General features: G+C 38.9%; 1 protein-coding gene across 1 annotated transcript in view; it reads left to right on the top strand.

The window, feature by feature from the left end:
• The window catches only part of LOC119838524 (zinc finger protein 91-like), a 22,021-nt gene extending 2,862 nt beyond the window's left edge, over positions 1-19,159 (top strand). Inside the window, exons 5-15 of the mRNA XM_038364498.1 lie at positions 4,646-4,769; positions 5,994-6,120; positions 8,443-8,598; positions 9,631-9,788; positions 10,326-10,470; positions 11,263-11,366; positions 12,108-12,193; positions 12,518-12,631; positions 13,754-13,912; positions 15,462-15,580; positions 16,698-19,159. Of these exons, the coding sequence (XP_038220426.1) occupies positions 4,646-4,769; positions 5,994-6,120; positions 8,443-8,598; positions 9,631-9,788; positions 10,326-10,470; positions 11,263-11,366; positions 12,108-12,193; positions 12,518-12,631; positions 13,754-13,912; positions 15,462-15,580; positions 16,698-17,801 (2,396 nt within the window). The 3' untranslated portion in view covers positions 17,802-19,159. The remainder of the gene's footprint in view (positions 1-4,645; positions 4,770-5,993; positions 6,121-8,442; positions 8,599-9,630; positions 9,789-10,325; positions 10,471-11,262; positions 11,367-12,107; positions 12,194-12,517; positions 12,632-13,753; positions 13,913-15,461; positions 15,581-16,697) is intronic.
• The last annotated feature ends 159 nt before the right edge of the window (positions 19,160-19,318 follow it).

Here is a 19,318-nt window from a genome sequence, read left to right as displayed (position 1 = left end):
GGTACTTTCCTTTATTCCTCTCGTCAATTTTTATCCATTTAGAAAGGCGAAACGTCGATCGCAAACCTTCAAGGTCGGTGGTATATAGTTTAACTACCTTTTGCCCGCGGCTTCGCACGCGTTTATTTTATTAAAAACAAACATCTTCGAAATCGTTGCGTAGTTTTAAAGATTTAAGCATACATACGGACAGAAAAAGCGACTCTGTTTTATACTATGTAGTATGTATGATTTATCCTCACCCGGGCTTGCAAAAGCACCCCGGAACGCTGACGGTCAAACAGTTCCTCGGCTTCAGTGTGATCGCGTACCCATCCGCTTGGTTGGTATGCACACGCACCGCTTTCCGTAAATACTTAAGCAGCTTGTTGACGTCATATAGGTTGTGCGTGTATGTGCTGTTTGTGAAGAGTTTCCCGAGGATCACCTGGATACCAGATCATCATCATCATCAGTCCATACATGCTCCCACTACTGGGACATAGGGAGGCCTATATGAGGGTTCAGGCCATGATCCACCACGTGCGGTCAGATGTCACATGTCGTCGAACTTTTTGGTTCTTGGACATGCCGGTTTCCTCACGATGTTTTCCTTCACCGTTTGAGCAGTGGTGATGCTAACCACATTTTTTTATGTCATCGCGGGCAACTGAGCTGGTGGTTCGCCGCATGGTAAACGGTCACCACCACCCATGGACATTCGCAGAGGTAGTTCCTTTGCGAATGCGCTACACGATTTTAAGGAGTAAGGGATAAGGAAGGGATTGATGACTGGAAAGAAGGAATGGGCTGGGAAGGGTCGAGGTCTGTGTACGGGATGCGCCACGCGTGTGATCGCGCCTATTCACCTACTAAATTATCTATACTAATATTATAAAGCTGAAGAGTTTGTGTGTTTGAACGCGCTAGTCTCAGGAACTCGCACGATTTGAAATATTATTTCACTGTTAGATAGTCCAGTTATTAAGCAAGGCTATAGGTTATATAACATCAGATATAATGCGGGTAACCGCGTGGCACAAACAAATATATAAATAAATAAATAAAAAGTTGCTTAAATTAGAAACATAATTATAAATTATAAGAACTGTAACGTTCAATATCCAGTTAGTAAAAATATCAAAGCACATGTAATGACTTCAACCCAGATATACCTTCTACATACCTCAGTCATTTCCTCAGTAAACTTGAATGTCGATTTCGCATATTTGTTCAGTATATTCGTCATTATATTAACGAACTCGTTGTCCACGTTAAATTTTCTCGAACAGTTCGAATTCCCGCCAATATTATTGTCTATGACATTACAGTCCGCCATCTTGAATACCGCCATTACGTGTTTTATCAAATCGTTCGCTTTCACGATGTTGTCGTAATTGTATTTATTATAATCGTATACCATTTTTCTAGCAGAGCGCTTATATTTTTCGTGTCCATAATACTCCGAATAGATGGGTTCGCGTGTTGGTTTATTTAATTTCCCCTTATTTATAATGATTTCGTTTAAATCATTCAAATTCTGATTGACGGATAGCTCTTGGAACACGATCTTTTTGTAGTCCATTATTTTTAATCTGTAACGTAACGTAACGTAACGTATTAGATACTTACCGTATCAACCATTCTATCAAAATTACGATCATCGATCGATATTTTTGATATTAACATCTTAAATTTAATATTTAGTTTTATAGCATTGAAATGAAAGAGTAGAAGAATTCGTAATTAAAAAGGCCGGGAGTTTCGGTTAGGCAAAAAGTCGCGGGTTCGAATCCCGTAATCAAACTTCTTCTATTCTATCAAAATTTCTCATTGTCCAGCTGTCTATGTACCAAATTTCATCGCAATCGGTTCAGTAGTTTTTGCGTGAAAGAGCAACAAACACACACATCCTTACAAACTTTCGCATTTATAATATTAGTAGGATAGTAGGATTAATTATTCTATGCAATATAAATATGATTATTAATTAATTATTTATGTAAAAGTTGACAATTATACGCCACATGGCAGATCACAGTAGAACTTTATATAATGCAATACCTTCCTTATAACCTGTGAATCACAATAAATCATTTTGAATTTGAATTTTGAATTTGAATTTGAATTTTAACATTTTCCAACTCAACAAAAAAAATATTAACATTCACCTGTGTATTGCATTGATTACGCTTTGACATAAAACGGGACACGAGTATCCGAACGGTTTCCAGGGTGTGGCGTTTAGGTCCTCACAAAATACCCTACCTTCTGCAAAAACTAAGGTTCTCGAATGAATTTAATCATTTCTCTAATACATTGAATTGGATTTAAATTGCTCATGTGTCAATGACTTGCTTTGCGAGTACAAATATCCCTTTTTTATGTCATAGCGGGCAACTGAGCTGGTGGTGCGCCTGATGGTAAGCGATCATCACCGCCCATGAACATTCGCAAAGGTAGAGCCTCTGCGAATGCGCTGCCCGCTTTTTTGGGGTAAGGGAAAAGGAATGGATTGATGACTGGAAAGATGGAGTGGACTGGGAAAAGGAAACGGACCACCGCTATTTTACAAGCAAAGGCCGATGAAACGACTAGACCGATTTTTAGAATTATTTCACAGTTGGATAGACACGTGATGCTATAGGCGCTGTTTTTTCGAGCGTAGGCGTATAATCAGCCATTTGGGAGCTAATCACTTGACAGTCATACATATAAACTCGTCGAACTTCACTGATTAGTATTAAAAACACTTGCCACGTTAATAAATACGAAACCGGTTGTCACTGATACGAAAGGCAGTTTCTATAGCGTCTTAAGCGAAACAAACTAAAATAAAGACTTAAAGTAGAATAAAGAATGTAGCATATACCAGTTAAATATATTGATCCATAGTATACAATTATATAAAAAAACATTATTCGACGCACGCGCGATTAGAGATTTGGTCATATTTGTGAAGTAATCTTAAAGGAGTCATTAATATAGTAAATGTAAACATGTCTGTCCGTCTGTTTGTCTTAGTATTACATTTTGAAAATGTCTAATTTTTGTTTTTTCTTTGCATGTGTGGGCGTGGCGCGCGTTTATGTTTATGTGTGTGTTCTATAATGTTTCTTGGGAAGGAACATTGATATAGTATCTATAGATGCTACTAGCGGTCCGCCCCGGTTTCGCCCGTGGTACATATATAGCCTATAGCCTTCCTCAATAAATGGCCTATCTAACACTGAAAGAATTTTTCAAATCGGACCAGTAGTTCCTGAGATTATTGCGTTCAAACAAACAAACAAACTCTTCAGCTGTATAATATTAAGTGATACAGATATAGATATAGACATAACACACAGGAATAACTTTATTTGCCTCGCACAAAACAGCAACATCCAACTGCATCGACTTGTGTTGCTATCAAGTTAAATTGCCCGTGACAAAACATGTTTTATTTGCAATTAGCCATTGATTACATCATGATTCCGTTACACGCTGTTCCCTGACGAGTATAATCTGGGGATCTTCAAAAGTCGAGTGAACAGGTACCTCCTAGGGAAGCGCGCTCCATCTTAGACTACATCTACGCTTACCAGCAGGCGAGATGGTAGTCAAGCGCTTCCCTATACCACAATAAAAAAAAAAAAAAATCACGCGCGTCACGCGTGACGCTGTGACGTGCTACTGTGATACTGGTTGAACAGACATGCAGAACAATTAGCATAACCGGCCACGCGTTGCTGTGCCTCAGTGACAATCCTAATAATCCTACTATCCTACTTCCTACTAATCCTACTAATATTATAAATGCGAAAGTTTGTAAGGATGCGTGTGTGCTTGTTGCTATTTCACGCGAAAACTACTGAAACGATTGCAATGAAATTTGGAACGTAGACAGCTGGACAACTGGAATAACACATAGGCAACTTTTTATCCCGATATTCCTACGGGATACGGACTTACGCGGGTGAAACCGCGGGGCGCAGCTAGTTAAAAATATTAAGATTATAAATGATTGGGATGATTAATCGAAATAAAAACTATCCTATATCGTAAGTTGGACCAAATTACACATAAAATGCTAAATTTCATCAAAATCGGTTGAGTTGGTGAAGAGTTCATTGGGAACATACATCACGACACTAGATTTTTATGTATTAAGAAGATATCTATGGTAAAACTAGCGGTGCCGCGCGGTTTCTCTCGTGTATGAACCAAGTATTACGACTTAATTTTTATTTTTTAATCGACTGCAAAAAGTCTGAGAAGTTAAAAACGACTGTATTATTATTGACTGTGTTTTGCCACCGTATAGCTTTTCACTGGATGAACCGATTTTGATGATTCTTTCTCCGATTGAAAGCTCCCGTGTGCTCCCATTTAATTATGATCCAGTTCTGACAATTTAAAGGCGGGTTTTTTTTATTTGTCCAAACTTTTTTTCATTATTTGTACCTACTAGACGCTCGTCCCGGCTCCGTTCGAATATCAAGATTCCTTTTTTATCCCAAGAGAGCATTTAATCGGGATAAAAAGCACCCTATCCTCGTACCCTGCCTATATACCAAATTGCATCAAAATCCGTTCAGTAGTTGCAGCGTGATTGACCTTCAAACATCGAAACAAACAAACATTCACATTTATAATATCAGTGTGTGTGTATCGAATATTCCAGACTCCAAGCCGTACAAATGCTCGTACTGCGTGTACGCGTGCCGCGACAGCTCGACGCTGCGGAAGCACGAGGAGCGGCACCGCGGGATAGTGCCAGTGTACAAGTGCAAATTGTGCGATAAGCAGTGAGTATCGTCTCTTCTCTTCTTCTCTTACAAGGAGTGAGAGGGAAAGAGAAGAAAAGAGGGCCCTTTTAGCTAGTGCCAGTGTACAAGTGCAAATTGTGCGATAAACAGTGAGTATTGTCTCTTCTCTTCTCTTCTTCTCTTACAAGGAGTAAGAGAGAAAGAGAAGAAAAGAGAGCCCTTTTAGCACGCTTTTATCAGCTTCACCTGTATGTTTGTATGTAACCGACTCGTTTAGACTCGATTTTGACCCACTCCAAACGGACATATTTAAAAACTCTGTATACTTGGTATTTTCTTGTGTTTGATTTTACGCGAGTATTATACATTTAGAAATTAAAAACTTTTTAACGGATTTAGAACGCGATTTATTCATTATAACTCAGTCTCCCCGTGACCACGCTCGCTGTTAAGTGTTCGAAACGTCGGTTTAATAATACATATAATGAATAAATCGCGTTTAAAATCCGTGAAAAAGTTTTTAATTTCTACTCTGTACACTTATCAAGCATCGGTGACAATGCAATAATTTCATGAGTTTGTTATCCTCATTAAGATCGGCAAGATTAAATATTTTCTTGCGTATACTCTGAGTGATAATTCACTTTATTCTATAAAAAACGTGTGTGGGTTAAGTTTTTTTTTAAACTACATGTCATTACGTGGTTTTGTCCGCGGCTGCGCACGCGCCGCCTCCTAGTAAAACCCCCCCCTTTTCTCAATGATATTATAGAAATAAACCTTCCTCTTGAACCACCCCATCTATTAACAGAAACCCTATCAATATCTGTTGCGTAACTTTATAGACGGAAAGGCGGAAAGCGGCTTGGTCTTGTACTATATAGTTGTTGTTGTAATCGTCGGCAATAAAGCTGGTGGGTCGGCTGATGGTAAGCGCTACCACCGCCCGTGAACATTTGGAGAGGCGTAAGGTCAGTTACAGACATTAAGCCTCTACAAATGATTTGCCGACTTCAAATTGGAAAGGGATTCAGAAAGGATTGACAAGAGGATTGGGATGGGTAAGGAAAAGGATAGGGGACTCCAGCTCCCCCATTCACCGAACGTAACACAGTAGTATGCTAATTCACGCCGGTCTTCTGTGGGGGTGTGGTACTCGCCCGCGACGAGCTGGTCCAACACGTGCCGAAGCGTGCTCGACTACCACACACACAGAAAAACACACCTATAGTAATGATAGATCACGGCACGCCCACTATCCAGGTACACGCGGAAGTCCGTGCTGAAAGTGCACGTGACGGAGCAGCACCTGCACGTGGAGACGAAGACGAAGCCCTGCGAGGTTTGCGGCAAGATGTTCCGGGACAACACTTCGAGGAACGTTCACGTGGTAAGTCGGTAGCTGTCATGTCACTTTTTGTATCCACTCTTTTCTTTCTATTTCATATTTGTAGTGTTTAACTAAAAAGTATATTAAATTAAACTCCCAAAATTTCTCCCAGGTAATAATGATTCTCTTGCTACATCTTGTGGGGTAGCACCCACTAGAAACTCTTTATTTGGTATTATTATCCTACTATTCTATCCTACTGATATTATAAATGCGAAAGTTTGTAAGCATGTGTGTGTGTGTTTGTTGCTCTTTCACGCAAAAACTTTTGAACCGATTGCAATGAAATTTGGTACGTAGACAGCTGGACAACTGGAATAACATATAGGCAACTTTTTATCCCGATATTCCTACAGGGTATAATACCCGGCAAACATCTTGGACAAACGACCTTGAATGCGCAGTTACAAAATTTAGGTCTCTTTGGTGGTGCGGTGCGGGACGAGGAGGCGGGGCGCGCTCTAATTGGTTGGTCAGTTGACGCTTGCCTCCCGCACCTCGTTCACGTTCCGCTGTCTCTATTGTACACCTGCGTGCAATAATTTTGTGCAGATTTTGTTGTTTTTGTTATTTTTGTAATTTCGTTAAGTTTTGTTTAAAATTTCGTTGAGTTTTTGTTATAATATCCAATCCAATTGAGATGGCATGGGCAAATATAAAAGGATATGTCAGCAATAAAAATGTTACGTGGAATTTTGAAAAGATGAAAGAGCTAGTGAAACAGAAAGTTGCAGCAATGGGTCCCAGCGAATGGGAAAGATTCTGTAAAAAAGTAAAAGAAATTGAAGACGAATATATCAAAAGTGATCATGTTGTAGATATGGTCACTGACCAGTTCGTTATATTTGCTGATGACGAAAGTGACAGCGACGATGACGATGACGATGATGAAGAAGATGATGAAACAACTGAACCCACCCCTGGCACCAGCTCGGCTTCGACTGGTTTCAATTTAATAGAAGGCATTTCTATACTTCCTATTGATGAAGATGATTAGCAGTAGTACCAAACTTTACGATTTTAATATATTGTTTTCTTACTCTTCTCATTTTACTTTTAACAATTACTTTTATTATTTTTTTAATTATACAGAAGTCATAAAAACTTTAAAAAGAAATAAAGAAATTAAATAACGACTAAAATGTATTTCTTTTTACATATTTCATCTTATTTTAATTGCTAATCTACCAAAGAAGTCATTTCTAATCTCTTTCTCTCAGTATCACCATCTAAAACCAACCAACCAACGCACTAAAAAAAAATATCGCTTTTCAATGAAACAAAATTTTGCACGTAAGTGTAGCATGCGCAAACTTTCCCCCACCACCTCACACTTTGGCCAAGAAGTTTGCCGGGTATTGTACGGACTTACGCGGGTGAAATCGTGGGGCGCAGCTAGTACTGCATAATACTACTCCCCACCTTTTTTTTTTTTGCTTTTGTTGTATTTATCGTCATTTTGTATTGTTCTGTCTGCTTGACTGTATATTTTTGTTCCTTCAATTTATGTTACCTTTTTCTTCCTCCTTCTTGTATGTTATTGCGCCTTGGGATTAAATAAAAAACGTTAGTGTATTGTTCCACTTAGGGTATTTATTGTGGCTCTTTCGGTTTCGTGTTTCTGAGGGACACCCCGCGCCATCTATAGAGATGATTAAGAACATATTGGTTAAATAGACAGATAACTCTTCATTTGCACCAATACAATATAACAAATACAAAAAGGGTCACAAACACTCGACACAATCACGCACAAATGGACGGCCTTGTCGCTATGATTGCGATCTCTTTCAGGCAACCTTAGATCGAGGATTAGATTTTTCGATTCATAAGAGGTAGATGGTGCACAAAACCAGAATTATAAAAAAAATATGTGAAATTTTATATGAATAAGTGATATATACAGTAAACTAGCTGTGCCTTGCGGTTTCATCCGCGCAAGTCAGTATCGCGTAGGAATATGGGGATAAAAAGTTGCCTATGTGTTATACCGGCTGTCCAACTATCTACGTACCAAATTTCATTGCAATTGGTTCAGTAGTTTTTTGCGTGATAGAGCAACAAACACACACACACATCCTTACAAACTTTCGCATTTATAATATTAGTTGGAAGGAAGTAGGATAATCACATATTAACACAATATACGAAATTGCTTGAGACGGTTGTTAACATAAAATCGAAAGAGTGGAAGAGATTCGATTAGTGTGGCGGGATCACGGGTGGCCGAGAGGCTAGGAGTTGCTACGGTTTGGCAAGAAACGCGGGTTCGAATCCCGCCTCGTGATCATAGTGTACATTCTCACGACGTGTATATTTCAGCGCGTCGTCCACAAGCAGCGCTACGCCGTGCAGTGCGATGTTTGCGGCGTTCGCATCTCGAACAAGTACAATTTAATGCAACACCTGCGCACGCACGTGGACGATCGACCGTATAAATGCGCTTTCGACGACTGCAATAAAGCCTTTAAGGATAAGGTGAGTCAATTCAATCGACCGACTTCGTAAGAGAAGGTTCTGTAAAGTAGAGATGTTTGTTTTTTTGGATTCGTGACAGCGGATCTTTCGACCGGGTGAATAGATTTTTATGATTCCTTTTTTTTTTTTTTTTGGTTTGAAAGCTGGTGCCTACCGTCATCATAACAGTCCATATATGTTCCCATTGCTGGGACACAGGCCTCCTATGAGGGTTCCGGCCATAATCCAGCACGCTGGCCAAGTGCGGGTTGGCAGATGTCACATGTCGTCGAACTTTTGATTTTTGGACATGGCGGTTTCGTCACGATGTATTCTTTCACCGTTTTAAACGGTGGTGTGCCTATCGTATTCTATGTGAATTCGGTTTAGTTGTGACAACTGGCATTTTAGATAGATAGATAGATAGATAAAAAGTTTATTAAAAGAACACATTAAATACATGACAATAAAAAAATAAGACGATAAAACAAAGCAATAACAGGACGGAGACAAATGTGCACTGCACTGTGCATTTTAGTATTTCGTTAGTTTCGTACGGTGAGTGGGGGAGCCGGAGGCCTATTTCTTTTTCCTAGCCCTTAACAGTCCATTCCTTCTTTCCTGTCATCAATCCTTTCCTTATCCCTTATCCCTTAAAAGCGGGCAGCGCATTCTCAAAGGTCTGAGCCTCTGCGTATGTTTATGGGCGGTGGTGATCGTTTACCATCAGGCGAACCACAAGCTCAGCTGCCCGCTATGACATAGAAAAAATTTAATCGAGTAACTATGAACACTCATTTCGTTAGTAACAATATGCTTAAAAACTATTTTATTTTCTTGTGTTTGGTTTCACGCGAGTATTATACATTTAGAAATTAAAAACTTTTCAACGGATTTTAAACCAGTCTCCCCGTGACCACGCTCGCTGTAAAGTGTTCGAAACGTCGGGTTAATAATATAATGAATAAATCGCGTTTAAAATCCGTTGAAAAGTTTTTAATTTCTAAACTATTTTTTTTTTTAATATAACTATTAAAAGCTACGTTTCGTCAGTCCACCCTGAAGAAGCACGCGATCCTGCACGAGCCGCGTCGCTGGCGCGCGTGCGGGCGCTGCGGGCGGCGCTTCGCGCGCGCGGCCCGCCTGCGCTCGCACGCGCGCCAGCACCGCGCCAAGCGGCGCCCGGTCGAGTGCGACCACTGCGGCCTCGGGTGAGTTAACCGACTGTGCTGATGCGGAGTTTCCTCTCAAAAAGAGCAACTGACAGAGAGTTTCTTGCCGGCTCCTCTCTATAGAAACTGCCTTCCGAACTTTAAATTTGATCTAATTCCGACAATTTGATGTCGGTTATTATTCTTAATAATGGAACCGAACAAATGTTTCTTTCCTTTTCCTTCATGAAAGAAAGAAAGAAACATAACATAAACACAAGAGCACGATTGAAATGAAGAAAAACAAAAGAAAAAACGAAAGAAGAGAGAAATTATGTATAATAAGTATATCATCTTATCACCGAACCACGCGTTGCTGTGGCTGAGTAATAATTAAAAATATTGACTAATTAATCGAAATAAAAACTATCCTATATAGTAAGTTGGATCAAATTACACAAAAAAGGCCAAATTTCATCAAAATCGCTCGAGTTGTTGAACAGTTCATTGGGAACATACATCATGACACTGTTATTTTTTATATATTATGATGTGTATTATAGAATAGAAGAATAATTGCCCTTTTTTTCCCCACAGTTTCTACAACAAGAAATATCTGACCAATCACATAACGCGCAAGCACATGTACAGACAGAAGTACGTATGCGATATGTGCAATTTCATCACGTACAACAAGCCGAGTCTCGTGATGCATATAAAGCACGGTCACGAGTCGGAGATGGTATGTTGGGAGAAAAAAAAAAAAAAAAATTTTTTTTGTAATTTTTGCAGTGAAACTTCTTTAGGATCGTTGTGATTTCAAAGCTGATGCAACGGAAAAAACGACAGATGAGAGACACAAATACAAAAATGTGTAGAATGAAGCCGGCAAAGAGTGAGACAGAAATATACGTACTATTTTATATTTTATATATATTCATCTCATTCTTTTGTCGATTTTCTGAAGTTTCGCTTCTATCGTGTGTGAATCGCACACACACCTTTTGGTTCCAATGGTTTCCATTGGATATGTGTTTTTTATGTGATAGCGGGCAACTGAGCTGGTGGTGCGCCTGATGGTAAGCGATCACCACAGCCCGTGAACGGAGAAAAGCTAGTGCCTCTGCGAATGCGCTAGGCGCTTTTAAGGGCAAAGGAATGAGGAAGGATTGACGTCTGGCAAGGATTGGGAGAAGGATATGGGCCTCCGGCTCCCCCACTCACCGAACGAAACACAGCAGCATGCTATTTCACGCCGGTCTCCTGTGCGGGTGTGGTACTTCCCCGCTGCGAGCTGACACAATTCGTGCCGAAGCGTGCTCAACATCCAATCAATAAATATAAAAATATAGATAAAGAAAAAAATTGCCCTTTTTTATTTACCGATTTCAAAAAAGGAAGTTGCAGTCCTCTCACCTTTCGTCTCATCCAATTTTAGAATTTTCGAGAATTATATATCGGGACCATTTTTTGTGAAAGATGTTTTTTGGTTTTATTTATTAATATTTATTTTTAATGAAATTATTTATTTCAGGACCGGGAGTGTAAAATATGTCACAAAACATATAAAAGACATATTTATTTGAAATCTCACTATTGGAACGTGCATTGTATACGATATAAGTTGAAGCGGAGACGGTAGGACTTTATTCATATATTTATCTTCAGTAATATTATAATAGAGAGGGCACTTTTGTATGTTTGTGAGGTTTTCACGCAAAAACCACTGGACCGATTTCAAAAAACTCTCTCAGCATTGGAAAGCGGCAACTTCTGTTTTTTATATATATATATATATATCTTATATATAAAATTCTCGTGTCACAATGTTAGTCTCTATACTCCTCCGAAACGGCTCGACCGATTCCTCTGAAATTTGGTAACCATATTGGGTAGGTCTGAGAATCGGCTAACATCTATTTTTCACACCCCTAAATGATAAGAGTACGGCAGAACAGCGTTTGCCGGGTGCAGCTAGTATGTATATATATATATATATATAAAGATATATATACTGCGAGGAATTTTGTAATGCCACCTTTGGGAACATAACTCTTTTATTTCTCTAAGAGTTTTTCTCAAAAAAAAAATATATGGGTTCGAGAAATGGCCGAATGGATGGACAGTGAAATGTTACCTTTGAAACTGCATTGATTACTAAAAATATTATTATTATACTTCCAATCCCCCCCCCTCCCTACTTGAGATTCAACTCGACCCCTCCCCCCCTTGAATGCTTCACTTCACCTGCATATAATGGATGCCGCCTAATGTTTAAAAAAATGTCAATTAAATAACATTGAAACTGATACATAAGTCGTTGGAATGATTTATAGATTAATAAATTGTTTATTATTTTTTTTGTTATTTCTTTTACAGCGTGTTAAAGAAGAAGGTGGAAGTGAAAGAAGAGATTGACAGGAGTGAGGTGGACGAAGCGGAAATAAAAAAAGAGACCGAGAGCGGTAAGTCAATCGTCACCGTGTAAACGGCTGGTCCGTGATTGACGGAATCAATTTGTGCGACCGCGTTCGTTATATGATAGACTAGCTGCGCAATCGTTTCAGTAGTTTTTGTGTGAAAGAGCAACAAACAAACACACATCCTTACAAACTTTCGCATTTATAATATTAGTAGGATTTTTATCCAGATATTCCTACGGGATACGGACTTACGCGGGTGAAAACCGCGGGGCGCAGCTGGTATTTTATAAACGGACACTCCCAATTATATTGATGGGTATATATTACTTAGAATATATTTATTTATGTGTTTGTTTTTTTTTCTAGGATCAGACGTAGAAATACCTGAAAGTCTAGACCAGGCTGCAGACGCTGGAGTCTCGGTGGAACGAAAAGTAGATGATTTGTATGTGAAGGAAGTTGTGATGAGAGCAAAACCATGTAAGAGTTTAACCGACTTTAAGGAAATGAGGTTCTCGATTGGACCGTATTTTTATTTGTGTACTTGACGCTCGTCCCGGCTCCGCCCGGATATCAAGATTCCTGTTTTATCCCAAGCGAGCGTTTAATCGGGATAAAAAGTATCCCATCACCCAAGTCAGCTCATACCCTGTCTGTATACCAGATTACATCAGAAACCGTTCAGTAGTTTCAGCGTGATTGACGGACACAGAAATAAACACACTCACATTTATAATATAAGTGTGATGGTGTGATATCTCAGAACTAACGATTTGATGAACCAATCGTGATGATTCCATTTTAAACACGCTGATATCAGCTTCACCTGTATGTGTGTATGTAACCGACTCGTTTAGACTCGATTTTGCCCCACTGCAAACGGACAGATTGAACTCAAACTCTACACTTATCGCGGATCGGTGACGATACAATAGTTTCATGAGTTTATCTCATTATCCTGATTAAGATCGGCGGGATTCAATAATTTCTTTACGTATACCCTGTTTTTTTTTATTTAATTATATGATATAACTAGCTGCACCCGGCAAACGCTGTTCTGCCTTACTCTTATCATTTAGGGGGATGAATAATAGATGTTGGCCGATTCTCGTAGATACCGGATAAGCAGAAAAAATTTCATCAAAATCGGTCAAGCCGCTTCGGAGGAGTATGGCAACGAAAACTGTGACACGAGATTTTTTTTTTTTTTTTTATGTCACGGTCGGCAATGGAGCTGGTGGGACGCCTGATGGTAAGCGCTACCACCGCCCATGAACATTTGTAGAGGCGCAAAGTCGATTACAGATCCTACGCCTCCACAAACGGATTGCCGACTTTAAACCGGAAAGGGATCAAGAAATGATTGGCGAGAGGAACAAAGGAAAGGACTGGGAAGGGGAAGGAAAAGGATACGGGCCTCCGGCCCCCCCACTCACCGAACGAAACACAGCAGAATGCTATTTCACGTCGGTCTTCTGTGGGGGTGTGGTACTTCCCCGGTGCGAGCTGGCCCAATTCGTGCCGAAGCGTGCTCGACTACCACATACAATTTAATATATTAGATAAATTTAATTTTATAAAATAATAAATTTTTTATTTCAGCTAAAAAATCTGATCCCACAGTGGACGCGAAAGTGGAGAGGAATCTTCAGAGGAAACTAAAAAGGATCTTGATTAAATCGCGAAGAGAGAAAGAGATGAAGGAGTTGGAGCGAGTGAGACGGATGTACAATAAGAGAATGCAGTTGTTGATGAGTAAAGGTGAGATTTTCAACCGACTCTACAAAAAGAAGGAGATTATCAATTCCATTGTATTTTTTGTTTTTGTTTTGGAATGGTTTTCTCCGAACTCTTGACTGGGTGAAGCGAATTTGATTTTATTGATTTTTAAAATTAAGAGTTTATTGATAAAAATAATTCTTTATAAATAGACAATTAAAATTAACATTATTTGACTAGACGATGTTACCAAAGAAAGAATTAAAACTATTGTAACAAATAAAAAGAGGGATGAGTTAAAAATTAATTAGATCGTAATAAGAATGTACTGAAATTCTACACAACTGCTTGATTGATATAGTCAGATGATAGCACATCGCAGCCAGTCACAAGGACCATTAATTTGTTCTTTATGGGTGCATATATAGAGCTATCTATCTATCTATCCATCACGATATGTAGTTTGCTCCCAAAATAAGTTAGTTCTATTGTGTAATTCCGTTGTTTAATTACCATAAAACAAAAAAAAAAAACCTCTTTTAGCTTTTAATATAATACCTACTAGCTGCGCCGCGCGGTTTCACCCGCATAAGTCCGTATCCCGCAGGAATATCGGGATAAAAATTTGGCCATATGTTATTCCAGTTGTTCAGCTATCGACGTACCAAATTTCGTTGCAATCGGTTCAGGCGTTTTTGCGTAAAAGCACAACAAACACACACACATCCTTACAAACTTTCGCATTTATCATATTAGTAGGATAGGAAGGATATTACCATATAATATGTTTAATTTTTTCGCTACAAATTATCTCTAGTGGGGTATGGGGCAGATGATATACATCTGTTTCACTGATCGATTTTCTTTATGTACAAGTAGGTGATCAGCCTTCTGTGTCCTGCCAGACCGAGATATTTTTTTTGTGCGTCCCCACCGGGAATCGAACCCGAGACAAGGACAAGGAGGCGGTTAATTCCGCTGTCAACAAAAAAAACATTTTCTTTAGTTTTCAAACGAAAATAATATTTTTTTTTGTTTTTTTGAAGTGAAACTTCTTTAGAATCGTTGTGATTTCAAACCTGATGCAACGGAAAAACGACAGGTAAGAGACAGAAAAAAGAAAAAGACCACATTAGCAGTGGTGGCTCAGTGGTGAGAACCTCGGACTTCAAAATCGATAAGTCGGGGTTCGAGACCGGGCGAGCGTGCAGGAAATAAATTGATTTTTCAATTTATCTGCCCATGTGGATAACATCACCACTGCTTAAACGGTGAAGGAAAACATCGTGAGGAAACCGGCATGTCCAAGAATTAAAAGTTCGACGACATGTGACATCTGCCAACCCGCACTTGGCCAGCGTGGTGGATTATGGCCTGAACCCTCATAGGAGGCCTGTGTCCCAGCAGTGGGAACATATATGGGCTGATGATGATGATGATGAAGAGACAGAAATACAAAAATGTGTAGAATGAAGCCGGCAAAGAATGAGACAGTAATATACATACTATTTTATTCATTCTTTTGACGATTTATTGAAGTTTCACTTCTATCATGTGTGAATCGCACACCCACTTTTTTTTTTTTTTTCAGTTCCCAAACCGTTAGCGGTGCCGAAGCCGACGAATGAAATAAAGATAGATAATATATACGAGAAGGACGCGACTGGGAAGCTCAAGTTCAACGTGCACCAGTGCTACGTGTGCTTCGAGGTGAGAACACGTCAGCGTCGCTGCACAGCGCGGCGACGCGCTTCTGAATCGCGCAAGCGAAATTTTTTCGCTACAGTACATATATATCACTTTTCAACATCAAGATTAGACGTGCGACAGCCCAAGCCGAGGTTCGCGGTACCCGATAAGAGGGGACGCCCTTGAGCGTGTCCGGTGTCGCTACCAGGGTGAACCATCAGTTCACCCACGCGCCCGTGCTAAAATGTAGTAGCCCTTCAGGCTAGCATTGAGATTCATCACCAAAAAAAATATGATTATACGTAGTATTTAACATATATATTTACAAGAACAAACAACTAACATAACACTGAGACAAAACACTGAACACATTGTACAGAAGGAAATAAGGAAAACACAAACACAGACACGGCAATTTAAGAAGGAAAGAAATAAAGTAAAATCTTAATTACGTTGCTGTTTATGTGTTATGGCTGTGAAAACTGTGTGGCTGTGATTAGGGCCTCGTTGTAGGCTGGTGGAGATTCCTTCCTTTTTCGATAGAGGGATTCCACCTTCCTTCCTTGACACAAAATATAAAGCAAAGTCGGTTCATTCGTCTTTCCCTATGAATGGCTAGATCTTTGAAACTACGTAATGTATTTGATGGGGTTTATGTAACGGATAAAGTGATTCAAGAGGATGGTTTATATGTATAATAACATCTATCGAACTAGGTACTCCGAATTTAACGCATGCGAAGCCGCGGGCAAAACCTGGTTTATGCTATACTAGCTTAAAAGCCTATGTGCGAATCCAGTCTATAATCTATGTCTATACCAAATCTCATAGAAATCCGATCAGCCTTTTCCGCGTAAAATAGTGACAAACATCCATACGTTGTTTATTGTAACGTTGATAACATACATAGGACATCCTTAATTCCAGCCAGTGGCGTAGCTAGGGGGACAAGGGCCCTGGTGCATAGGGAAAGAATCGGGACCTCCTCCCCTCTTTCGGCCTTCCTCCCCTCTTTCAAAGCTGAGGTTAGAGGGCCCCTTGAGCTCCGGGGCCCTGGTGCACTGCACCACCTGGCCCTATGATAGCTACGCCACTGGTTCCAGCTTGAAATTAAAATGACAATATTTGTATGTAACAGCTGTACGAAACAAAGGAAGCCCTGCTCGAGCACTGCCAAGTGCACTTCGAGCTGTGCAACTCGAGCATACTGAGGAAGTGCCCGCTCTGCGACTACGTATGCAAGAAGAACATGCGGCGCCACCTGCTGGCGAAACACAGGATAAACACCAAACTGTACACCGGCCACATCAGGGACAGGAAGAGCAATAGCAACGGCTCGCGATTCTACTTCGACGTCAAGAATAAAATCATCGACACGATGGAGGTCATCCCTAGCGTGAAACACCTCAACCGGCAGGCGTACGTCGACATCGATAGAAGGAACCGCGAATTGAAGGACAAAATTATCGCCAGAACGAAGCTGGTTAAAATGGGCGGCGAGTGGATCGTCGAACGGGAAACGTTGAATGTCGATACGTATCTGATACCCGAGATCAGGTATACGACAGACTGTTTGAGCACCGGCAGCGACGATTACTGCGGGCGGATGAAGCGGTTGAGTGACGTCACCAAGAAAAATGGCGGCAAAATGATGTTCCCCTGCGACAGCTGCGACAAGATCTGTCAAACGCTGAGCGCGCTGAAACTGCATTACCGACGGCACGACCCGAACGCGAAGCCCTTCAAACCGAAAATGTGGAAGCACAAGTTGAAACTGATCGAAAATAACGGAAAAACGAAAAATAACGTTACTAACACCGGTGCGGAAAAACCCCTCAAACCGAATAAATGTAACACCGCTATCAATAGCGTTAACCCGAATCGGTATTTGGATCCGAAACCGATAGTGAATAAACACAAATGCGATCCCGAGTTGAAGAAATTCTACGAGACAAACATAAAGGGTGGTGATATAGAGTTCTGGCAGTTTCTGAAAATATACAACAAAATGACCAGAGAGAAAATCGAAGATTTCTCGGATTTGGAAAAGAGAACGGACTTCGGGTTTCACATAGACAATAGACTAAATAATACAGCTGATAAAGATATTAAAAAAGTAAGGAAAAGAATTCGCGGTAATGTCAAAGTTAGGAAAATTTTAATAAGCAAAAGAGAATACGCAAAAAGGAATGAAATTAAAAAGCAAATGAGGCAAAGAATTGCGGAGAGTTCAGTGCAATAAAACGTTATTTTATATTTAAGTTAGCTAATAAAATACTAAAAAATAATAGATGAAATTAAAGTCACTGTTACTTTTTATAACGTGACAATGTTATTATAGCGTTAACGTTACAACATAATTTATATTCCCTTTCTCAATTTCTAGATATGCTCTGTTGAACTTATCTCTTAGTTAAAATCTATACGAATATTATATACAGGAAAGATTTCTACGTAAGTGTTTGTAATGTTTTCACACAGAAACCACTGGACCGATTTCAAAAGTTCTTTCACCGTTATAATTTGACAAAGCTGCACTGACAAGTACGTACCTCGAGCGAAGCCGGGGCGAACAGCTGGTAGCAAATACATAAAAAGTTTTATATAAGCTTTCAGCAAGATAATACGGAATACTAAACTTTTTGATATTTCCATTTCCAAGCGAAAATAATTTTATCAAATTGTTACATCGTTTTATGGAATTTAAAGACTTGCCTATGTAAAACACAAGTTGGTTCACATCTTATCATCACAATTTCTTTCTATTATTTAAATATAATCTAGAAAAATATAAGAATGCAATAAAAATATAGGTATAAGAGGTATTTAACGAAGAAATATTTATATTCATGCATAATATGCACATAAAATATTAGAATAAGGGACTGTTGACAACAACAATTTAAGAAGACTTATAACAAAAATGATACATTAGCGCGCATTTTCGTTTCTTTATTTTTAATTCAGTGAAGTGGTTCTTTTTTTAGTTTTTAAGGCATTGAAATACTTTTTAAATGAGATTTTAAAGAATAAAATATGCTGTTTTTTTGCTCAAGTTAACTTTTGTTTGCCTCAATTTTTTCTTTATTTTTTCCTTTTCATCATTATATGGTCTGAAAGTTGTATGGTGAATTTTAATTTTTACGTCCCTTATTTCATATTAATTGAATTCGTTTCGTTCGTTCATTATTGACATTAAGAAGGATGTATGCGTTAATTTTTATATTAGAATGATGTTTAGTTGCAGTTTATTTTCCACTATGCGAATTTTTTATATAGATTAAGTTGTTGCTGATCGGTATATTATATCGTAAAATCGTATTGTAACAGTACCGAATGGTAATTTCTAATCGGTATATTATAGTAAAATATTATTTTCTTAGAACGACAAAAAGTCAGTTGTCTTAGTTTATTAAGACATACATATTTTGCATTATTCACCTGTTTTGTGCGTAGATATTTTATTGATCTTGAGAAAATGTGAATTTGTTGTATACCTTAGTTAATAAATTTTATAATATAAAACAAGATATATAAAAAACAGGATGATAAAGATGGTTTATTATATTTAACATTCCATTTACATAGACATTCATAATTTTCCATAACATTAAAGATAGGCACTCATGTCTTTTCTCTCTCTAGATTTTTTAGTTAGTTTTAAATCTCTCAGGTATTACATTTGAAATGTGATTCATTTGTTAATGTTATATAGCATATGACAATACAAATTGCATTTCATGTTTTTTTTTATAACTC

This window comes from Zerene cesonia, unplaced genomic scaffold (genome assembly GCF_012273895.1).
Source record: "Zerene cesonia ecotype Mississippi unplaced genomic scaffold, Zerene_cesonia_1.1 Zces_u003, whole genome shotgun sequence".
Taxonomy (NCBI): Eukaryota; Metazoa; Arthropoda; class Insecta; order Lepidoptera; family Pieridae; genus Zerene; species Zerene cesonia.
This window is presented reverse-complemented; position numbering and strand designations above follow the sequence as displayed.